Source organism: Passer montanus, unplaced genomic scaffold, assembly GCF_014805655.1.
Source record: "Passer montanus isolate IOZ18808 unplaced genomic scaffold, ASM1480565v1 scaffold91, whole genome shotgun sequence".
Taxonomy (NCBI): Eukaryota; Metazoa; Chordata; class Aves; order Passeriformes; family Passeridae; genus Passer; species Passer montanus.
The window spans coordinates 151,875-162,351 of NW_024374479.1; the positions used below are offsets into that span (position 1 = coordinate 151,875).

The 10,477-nt window shown below is 34.4% G+C and overlaps 1 protein-coding gene across 8 annotated transcripts in view; it reads left to right on the forward strand.

Annotated features, from left to right (window-relative positions):
* MCTP1 (multiple C2 and transmembrane domain containing 1) overlaps positions 1-10,477 on the forward strand; it is a 215,445-nt gene that overhangs the window by 112,477 nt on the left and 92,491 nt on the right. For 6 of the 8 annotated variants that reach the window (XM_039695677.1, XM_039695678.1, XM_039695681.1 and 3 more), the window contains 5 exons: positions 1,081-1,183; positions 3,251-3,353; positions 3,698-3,799; positions 4,145-4,219; positions 5,807-5,926. In XM_039695677.1, the coding sequence (XP_039551611.1) occupies positions 1,081-1,183; positions 3,251-3,353; positions 3,698-3,799; positions 4,145-4,219; positions 5,807-5,926 (503 nt within the window). Of the gene's footprint in view, positions 1-1,080; positions 1,184-3,250; positions 3,354-3,697; positions 3,800-4,144; positions 4,220-5,806; positions 5,927-8,038; positions 8,399-10,477 lie in introns of those variants that run through there. The other 2 variants (XR_005626156.1, XM_039695683.1) reach the window with 2 other exon arrangements.

Genomic DNA, 10,477 nt, shown 5'->3' on the forward strand with positions numbered 1-10,477 from the left:
CTGAAAGACGATTTGGGGAAGGGGAAGCAGCTTAACTTCCTGGTTGGCTTAAACCACAACACCTTTCCAAAATAAAACCTTAAAAGTCTTAGCGTCAGTTTCATGTTCTACCCCTAAACCTGCAGTTGTGATCGTTTTTATTGCACTTTCCATATCTAAGCACTGCATGCCTGCAGTCTTTCCTGTAAGCTGCCTATTTAATATTTAAGGACACACACACACATACACTTACACACACACACACATATCACACACACACACTTGCTTTGCCCATTACTTTTCTTTAAAGGAAAAAAAATATACCTCCATATCCATTTCCATTATCCTGCTTCAGTTATCTACATAATGCATTTTCAAAGCAGCAACTTCTTACTTTCTCATTTGGTGACTTTCATGCTGAAGGACCTCTCTGTAAACATATCCAAAACTACTTTTTGTGCTTTAATGTATAATAAAATATCAACCATGTTTGCCTTTCTGTTGTGCTGAGACTACAGCCCATCATTCCAGCCCATACCCTCTCATTCTTTAATTGTGCTTGCCAACTTTGTCTTGTGTTAGGCTTTTATGTGAGGCTGTCATCAATAATCTTTGATTTTTGGGAGAGGATTTGTACAATGTGAAACATCATACAGCATAATAGTCTTTGGATAATTTTAACAGGTGCTATGTTGTTACAAATAATACAGAACAATACATTTCCTTCGTATCAAAATACCTGCATTATGTTATCTTTAAAGTGAATGGGTCATCAGTACCATTGAAGTAAGGTTCTCTTAGCTGTCTCATATGGGCAGCTTCTAGGAACATGCTGTGTTTCATCAGAAGAGTATGTATGGCGATTTTGTTGTCTCCTCACCCCGCCTTTTTTTTTTTTAAAGCAAAGGAATTGTTCTTTTAGCAAAGATTGTTAGTAGATTATGGAGATGAATAGTGTTGTATGAATATCTTGAATATGGTGCAAACCATTACAGTAAAGCTCAGAAAATGAGAAACAACCCCCCAAACTTTTTTTATTTAAAGCTTACTCATCATGTGTTTTCTTAGTTCATAAAATTAGTTCCAAATTTTCTCTTACAGGTAAAAGTGACCCATTTTGTGTAGTTGAATTGAACAATGACAGACTGCTGACACATACTGTCTACAGGAATCTCAATCCAGAATGGAACAAAATCTTCACATTGTAAGTGTTCGGATTTAGGTGGGGGGAACGGTTGGACAGTGGATTTTGGGTAGTTTTTTGGAGGTGAGAGTGTTGGAGAGGGAAGGAACTGGCAGTTCTAAAGGAGAATAGTGGTGACTGATATTTCTTAACTAAACATCCAAATATGTTTTGAGGATTAAAAACATGAAAAAAATACAGAAGTGGTATAATTTTAAACGTAAAACTGCAGGACTGTTTCTGGGAAAGCATGTATGAGTAATGCTATGCACACCAGACTCCTGTTAGGTTCAGCAAGAGTTTCAAGGGTCAAATCCAATGTGATGGATTTGCCCCTGAAGTTTTGAGTAGGGAAAAAAAAAGATACTGTGAGTATGACCTTTATTAAAATGTGGTTGTTAACTGTAAAAAGCATTAGATAGCTACATAAAGTTGGAAATTCTGCATGCATTTATATTTCTCTGAATTATGATTAAATACTTTCTACTTGTTTCCATTTACTAACTTCCCTTCTCACAATACCATCTAGTATCATACTACTACAATCCAGCTATTGCGAAAAATGCAGTCTAAAACAAATGATTGGGGAGTCATATGATTGGTTCTTCTATCCTTGTGTTATTTTGAAGACCGTTAAAGGCTTTGACAAAATAGAAAAAAGGTCTTCCACAAAGTGTCCTTGTTTTTTGCCTTGCTCAATTGCCTTTTTTTTCTGCCTTCTCTCTATCTGACTGTAATGTGTAGAAAAAAACTGATCACTGCTGCTGAAATCAGTAACAATCCTCTGCAAAAACAGTAGCAGCTTTAGTTTTGTGTACTCTTACTTCACTTTATCATACATGAAAATGCTATATTTTGCCCTTAATGTCAAAACACGGTGTGATTTTAATCTTGGTTTTCCCCTCTAGATTTATCATTCATATATTTACCATCCACAGGTTTTTGTGACCTGCAGTGAGCTCTCAGAAATTAATTCAGAGAAAAAGAAAAAAAATCTCACAGTAGTTGTACTTTTCAACAGCTTATTATAGTAGTTCTAATTTCTATATCTGCAAAACCATGCTAAATTGTTCATTAATATATTTTTAATTATTTACCAATAGAGCCAATAACTAATCATCCTCTACTTCGTGACCGTGTTCTGTGCACAAAGAATTGCCTAGACTTGTAGAGGACAAAAGACTAATCAGAAATCAAATAGAAAACGTCCTTCCTTCTATGTACATGTGCATTTATATTCAGATTTCTTAGTTAATTTTTGGGCTAGCAATCCCTCATCTGGAAGAGTATATTTTACTGAAGTTGAACTGCTTTGTTTGAATTTGTATTTCCTGGGTCAGCCATTCAATCAAATACGAGTTCTCTCAAATAATTTTTTTATTCAAATAAGGAATATGAATTTTTCACCCAAAAGTTTACATGTAGAGTGACATTTCCTGTGCATGGCAATGGAAAGTCTAATATCTTGCAGTCTTTTTTCTTCAGTTGTACCTTAGACATGCATTGTTCCATATTATTTGTTCTTTATTTGCTGTAATTTGTTGTATATTTGTAATTAAATGAGAATTTCAGAAACAAGGAATTTGTTCTTAGTGCAAGGATAAGCTCTTGTAACTTGTAATTATTTCCATTTACAAACCTACAGATTTCACTGCATTTGCAGTAAGAACTGCCACAAGGGTAGCCGTGTTTTAGAGTAGTTTTTAAAAGCTCTCTCTGTCTTTCTGCTGGTGGCTGTAAATCCCCCAGTGCTGCTCCTTGCAGGTCATACAGTGCAAACCCCAGGCAGGAGATTTAAAGCAACATCCTTCAAAAAACTTGTCTGGAAAAGCTTTCAGAGAGAAAGAGTGATAACTGCAGCCCTTAGACAGCATTTTGGTTATAAAAAGCCTTGCAGAGAGAGAGAGACAAAATAATCATTGCAGCCCTTAGAACGCATATGCAGAGATGTCTCATTCACTTAATCTCAGTTCTCCTCCATGGGTTGGAAAAATAGATGGATATCTGTGTTAACCTTTTACAGTTTTGTCCTTGGTACCCACTGGTGTAAGTGACTTATTTCTTCTGTGTGTACTTCTCTCTTTATAGCAATATAAAGGACATCCACTCAGTGCTTGAAGTGACAGTTTACGACGAAGACCGTGATCGAAGTGCTGACTTTCTAGGCAAAGTTGCTATACCATTGCTGTCTGTAAGCTTCATTCACCTGACATACTGCTCTGAATTTTTCCCGCTGAAGGAGGGAAAGAGAAAAAAAATAAAAAAAAATTGCAGTTCTGAGTCTGTCATTTCTCAACCAAGGTCTGTAATAAGAACACTAAAATTTTAACATACTCTATTCACGGCCATGTTGAATCCCATGATAGTTAATTTTTCCTGACAGACTCGGTCCTGGTAATGAACAGGTACTTGTCAGACTTGCCACAGTTGTTTTGGGTTCTCTGTCAGTTTCAGCAGCTGGGGGTCAGGGGTCACCGGGGGGGTGTATTCAGCGGAGACCGCAAGACAGACGGCTGTCATGTCCTTTTCCTGCAGATTCAAAATGGTGAACAGAAAGCCTACGTCTTGAAAAACAAGCAGCTGACAGGGCCAACAAAGGGGGTCATCTATCTTGAAATAGATGTGATTTTTAATGCTGTAAGTCTTAACTTTGGGTTTTTTGTACTGCTAAAGAGTTCAGTTTCATGAAAGCTTTTGTTCCTGATTTGTAGAGAATTTCTGTCATTCCTCATTTTCTCTAAGCCTTGATGTATACTACAGAATACTCTTCTGCCACTGCTTGGCACACCCACTCTTTTTGTTGCTGCTGCTGCTGGTATTGCTGCTAATGTACAGAGCAGCAACTCTTGTCTCTGTGTATGCTTATGTGTCCTGAGCTTGGCAGCCATGACTTTGAAACTTGGTAAATTTTGTGAATTGAAGCTTGTGTAACTAGTGAGGAGCAAGTAAACTTGAAATACTAACACGCATTTTAATGCATAGGTGAAAGCCAGCATACGAACCTTAATGCCCAAAGAACAGAAGTACATTGAAGAGGAAGACAGACTGTCTAAACAGGTAAAGAGTAAGGAAACACTAATCCCTTCTAAACTCCTTAATATCAACTGTGCACATTCAAATATCTGGTATCATACTGCTGAGAGTAAAGAATAACATTTTCATTATGTGTTTACAAAAGAATATGATAGGTTGAGAAGTAAGAAACAGAATACATGGGTTTAATGTGTCTCCTCTATAAATTGCTGTCTAATTTCCATTAAATACATGAATAAGAACAGTTGAAACCATCAGGTTTCACACATATCAGATTATTGCACAGGTGCATGTAAAATAAGTCTTGCATAAATTTTTGCTGTTAACTTTGACCCAAAAGCTCTCCATTTGTTGCAGGGTAAAGAGTCAACATTCTTTTAGCCAAATTTCAAGGAAGTTACTTGAGAGAGGTCTGCATCAATGGTGATAGCAGACTGAAATTCTTTGGAATCCCAGGAATAGGAAATGTTTTAACTCTTTCTTTTTTCTCTGGATATTTTTGCTACACACAATTTTAATGCTTTTGTAAAGAAATATTTAAACACACATATTTTTCTGCACTCAAACTACTTTGGACTCATTTTTTCTTGTTCCACAAATGTTTTATCTTACATGGAGAGAATTTGTTGGACTATGGGAACAAGATTTTTGTTGTTTTCCGTGAAAAGTCAAAGGTCTGAGAACTGCTTTCTTTTTTTCTGAAAGCTTGTATACTGAAGCATGGTTTAAATTACCTGCTGGATGAATTTCATATCAGTTTATGACATAGTTCATAAAAAAAAATACTTCAAGAGCTAAAATATTTCCTCATTTGCAATTTTGAGTAATGTAGTTACTAAAGCTGAATTTGTCACTACCATTCCAGCAAAGAAGCAACAAAGCCTTTTACTCAAAATTCATTCTTCTTCCCACTTTCATAAATGAAAATGGCATTGTGACTTTTGCAGATGGCAGGAGGAGTGACCATTTTCTATGTGTCTCAGTACACAAATCATTCACTGGTTTGCTCACTTTTTGTGGTGAAGTGTTGCCATTTTAGAGGATTTAAGTACATTTTCCTGAATCAAAACCTAGAGTTGTTGTCTTACATATATGTAATTTGAAAGTATGTAGATTACTTTGGTAAATACTTAAAACAGTGCTTTCAAAATACATCACAGCAGACAAATTTGTTAAAAATGTTAAATGGTGCTGATATTTTAATTATATTAGAGCAGTAAGTTGAATGGCTTCAGGTTAGTGTCCTGCAGCATCTTTTTATTAAAAATGGCCAACATTTGTTGAAGGCTTAATGAAACTGAAATCTAATTAACAAAATAATTTGTGAAATTTTGCAAGTGGCTTTTGATTGATGAACAATTTTTATACCATCTAGAATTAAATTGAACAAATGCCAATTGACACAATCAGCAAATTCTCTCTCTTCCTAGTCTCAGATTTTAAACTAACTTGCTCAATTTGTGAGCTAGAGAGCTATATGTATAATATATATAATATATAATATTTTCTCAGCCTTTCACCCAAATTGAGAATGACAATATTGTTAGTGTGAGCCTCTCCTGAAACTTTTTGGGGTTTTGAAATTTTTTCAATCTTTCATCTTTTTAACAGCTACTGTTAAGGAACTTCATCCGGATGAAGCATTGTATCATGGCGCTCGTTACTTCTGTCTGCTATATTAGCAGTTGTTTTGACTGGGACTCTCCACCAAGAAGTCTAGCTGCTTTTTTGGTATGATCTTCTTTATACTATTTTAATCATCCCAGTGTCTTTGTGTTCTAGACTGAGACAATACTGTGTAGCTTGGTGGTTTTGTTTTAATTTATTTAGAAGTTCGCATTGCCATAATGTCATAAGTCATGTTTATTCAGTTTTTTTAAAAAGTAATTAAGTTTAAAATGTCACACAAACAAGATAGAGTGGGTTTTTTAAAAATTTATAATTGTATATTTATAGTAAAAAAGTCATTGATTATATAAGGTGCAAGCAGGTGATGAAAATCAAAACAGAGTCAGTGAACTATGGATAATATATTTAAAGCTTCTCACAAATTACGTCCATTAAATTTTGTTTGGTCCCCATACATATTGAATAATGACTCTCAAAGTATTTTTGATAACTAATTATTCAAAGATGGTGTTCCTAGATTAAAAAAAAATCCACCAAAATAAGACAAACCCAATTTTAAAACCACAAATGCAAACAAACTAGTACCTTTTAGATAGCAAGCTCTGGTCATAGTTTTTGGTGAATGGTTTTAAGTGAATTATTTTTAGCTATTTAAACAAAATTGCTTTTTCTTCAGGAACATTATTTTCTTTAGTATTAACCTTATTTTTCTGTTAAATTTTAAGAATTCCAAGCACAGTTGTAGATTGCATTGTGTTACCCAGATAAATACCTCTTTATTTTTAAAATCATAAGAGCTACAAACAAGACCATTATTTTTTTCATTACAGAGTAAAAATGTATGCATGGACATAGTTTCTGTAATTTCTAAGTTTTTTTAATTGGCTTAGAGATACTGAGATTAGTATCTGCTCCTCTATGATTATGAACAGGGAAGGGTTTTGGTATAACTTTGAATAACTATGGACATCATCCGGTGACAGTACCTTTTACTTAGGTGCCTGAAGGTCAGGTGCCTCAAATTTGAAGAAATCAAACCAGGCATTGGTAGCTGGCTGTACAGTAAAATGGGATAGTTGGGTCTGTCACTAAGTCAGGCTGTTTTGCAAAAAGATTCTCCGTACATTCTCCGTTCTCTGCAAGGCTCTGTTTTTACTGTGTTGTTTGTTAAACTCTTGGTTGCCATGTTCATTGGGAGTACAAGAGATACATGTGCTATTCAAAGAGCCAGGGGGTTGTACTTTTACCAATGTATGTAGTAATAGCACTGTGTGGAAAGATAAAATATGCTTGCTACTATTTGTTGTAGAAATGTGATCTATCATTTCAGTTAAAATTTATCAACACTTCATAGGAAAATGCAGGTTTCAACACAAAACTCAAATGTTCATATTGCTATTACTGCTTCAGTAAGTATTCATCACTCTAAGTCAGATTTTAATATGGATATGGAACACTCAGCTGTTGCCAGTGGAAGCAAGGAAAATGGAAAGACGTCCTAATCTTTGGGCTTTTTTTTTTGCCCCGATGGCACACTGCTGTCTCCATGGAAGTAGTGATGTTGTTGTTAAACTGTAATTGGTTTTGGTCATAGAAAAAAAATCAGTGTGATAATAAGTAGTAGTAGTATGTAAAACAGAATTTAAGTAGGGAGGTCAATAATTAGTAATATGTTATTATTATAGTTACAGCGTACTGCAGTAGAAACATTTTCCTGGTTATATTTTTATAGATACGTTCATATTTTTCATACCTATTTATATAGAAACATATATATATATATATATATATGTTTTCTTGGTTTTCTTACAGGATATTTTTCTGCTTATGTAGGTGTTGCAGTAAATTTTAATGATTATATTACTGCTGTGATTGTACAGATGTATTCCAGTTCTGCATCCAAAATGCATTCTGTACTTTTTGACCTGATGTTATCCTCTTCAAGGATCAAATCATTTCTCTGTCAGGCAAAAGAAGTCTTTGCTGGCCAAGTCAAATATATGTGAATTTTTATCCTGATTATAAGCTTTGGGTTTAGATGGTTTCTGGACTTTCATAGGCTGTTGAAATCTCGAGAGTGATCCACTTGCTTGTGTTATGATGAATTATACTTGCACAAAGGTTACATTTGAATTTAATAGAATGTATAAAATAAATGTACATATATGTTTCATTTTCTCATCACTATTATACAAATTATATCTTCTTGTGAAGTTGTCTTCTAGGGGCTAGAAAATCTCACACTGAAATGTCAGTTCCAGAAACAAGATGAGAAATGGGCTGTTCTGGAGGTTTTCAGCCCTTTAGCCAGACTAAGAAACAACATATGAAAAGTAAAGCTTTAAACTAACCATTTCCTCATCCTGTTGGATTTGAAAATGTACTGTGATGGGTGCATCCTGATACAGAGTTACAGTCATTTCACCTAAGTTGCCTGTGTAAGTGTTGATTTTTTGTATCCCCCAATGTCCCATGTTCTTGGTGTTACAATTATAGATACTTTTTTACCATGTGACTTTTCTTTCTGATGGGGATTTGGGGGACCACAGGTGAAGAAATTCTGGCAGAATAGCTCAGTTTTCGAAAATGTAATTTCTAACATAGATCAGGAAAGGAGAACTACTCTTGGAAACCTACAGAAAACTTTGATTAATATGTTAACTATAACAAGTTACAGTTATCTGCTTCATATGCAGTTCTTTTTAAAATCATTCTTCTTGGAGAGTCACACTGTTAGTCACCAAGGCTAACAATGTTCATTGAAAGGGCTTGGTGATTATTTATACTCCTGAGCTTATCTGTCTCAAACTTTTTCATTATTTGGGATATTTTAGGTACAGAAAGCTGTATTGATGTTTTAGGATTATTCTTCCCAAAATCTGTCCAAAGGCATCAGCTCAATGACCAGTGTTGCCTGTGCTGTTCATAGACATAACAGAAACTTCAAGTTATGTTTTTAATGTCCTAGATTATGCATTTCCTCAACTGAACATTATTTTACCTGTTTCTATTAAACTTCATAAGCTCACCACCTTCACTGAGGATTTTGTCTGAATAACTGAGAGTTTTCACTCCATTTCTTTTTTTATGCTTTGGTAATTCACAGCAGAAGAAACATTATATACATATATGTATATATACAACTGTCATGGTGATATAACTGGGATGTATTAATAGCTGTTATTTTTCAGATACTTAAAGATATTAATAAATATCTCATGCACTATAGGTTGATCAGGTTAGCATATGACTTTATTAGAGCAATTAGATAATTCTATATTCTCTCCTGCTTTTTTGTATTTTTTTTCCTATTAAATAAAGGAAGTGCATAGCAACAATATTAATTTAATATTTGAGTTTCAGAACAGCTTTATTATATCACATATCTAGGCTGATCAAGAATGTGTTACGTACTTACATTAATGCTTCTTAAGACCTAAATACAATGGGAAATCCAGAATATAGGGACCATTTGCTAAAAATCACATATTTTTCTCTGTTTAAAACAGACCTTTGAAGTATATAGCAGTTAAATTTTTTTATTACTATTGGTAATTAATACGGTACATTTCAGGAGGAAGAACTTTAGTAAATTATGCAAAAGTGGATTTTTTTCTTCAGATTAATCCACTGTGGGCACTGAAATGTCTGCTAAGTTTGGCCTAATTTCCATCAGCTTCTCAACCAGACATTTCTGTTATTATACATGTCAGTGAGTACAACATGAGGGGAAAAAGATGTGTATACTTTTTTCCCGATACTAGCAATTCTCACTGTAATGAGCAGAAAAATAATTGGACAATGGGGCTATCAGTAAAAGGACACACTGCGCTATGAGTCAGTGAATTATTTTATGGGACAAACTTTAGTCTTGAAATGGGGTTGTAAATAATTTGTGTTAACATCTGTCCATTTGGAATTCTTCTAACCATTTCAGTCATTATACAGTAAGTACTTCTGCGTTTAACAGTAACATTTGATACACATTTAATTTCTGTACTGCTCTGTGGTCCTTAGGGAGCTTTGCTCTAGTGCAACAGGAGAGAGACAATGTATTGATCAGTTAACATTTCAGCTATGGATGTTGCAAAATTAATGGAAATGCCAGACAAAAATGTCAGAGTGCACAAAAAGTTATAATTTAAATTTGGTAGTTTAATGAAAAGTTTAAGATGCGCATTATCAAAAATATGTACTTCCTTGCCTTTAAGGTATTTTTCATAACTGAGTAACTAAAGAGAACCATGTATTTTACTTAGAGGTACACTCAACATGGACTGTGAGGAAATGCATAATCTTCCAAGTGTTTGATATCCCAAAATGGCCTCAGTAAGATACTTATTTGCCTACTTGAACATTTAAGTATTACTCATAAAATAAACTTATTTCATTTCTCACTTGGAAGCAGAGTGCCCTCACACAATGAACATACATGTTAGCCTCAAATTAAAGGTTTTTATGAACACATTCTCCTACTCCTGTTCTTATTCCTTTCATTCATTCTGTATGTGTATATGCACACACAGAGAAGATGCTTTTCTTTCTTTTTTCCTCAGCCTCTCAAATATTGATAAAATTACTCTCCCTGCATCCAAGTCATTTGTCAGTTCTAACTCACCTTCACTTTGTCTTCTAACACTACAGAATTCATGT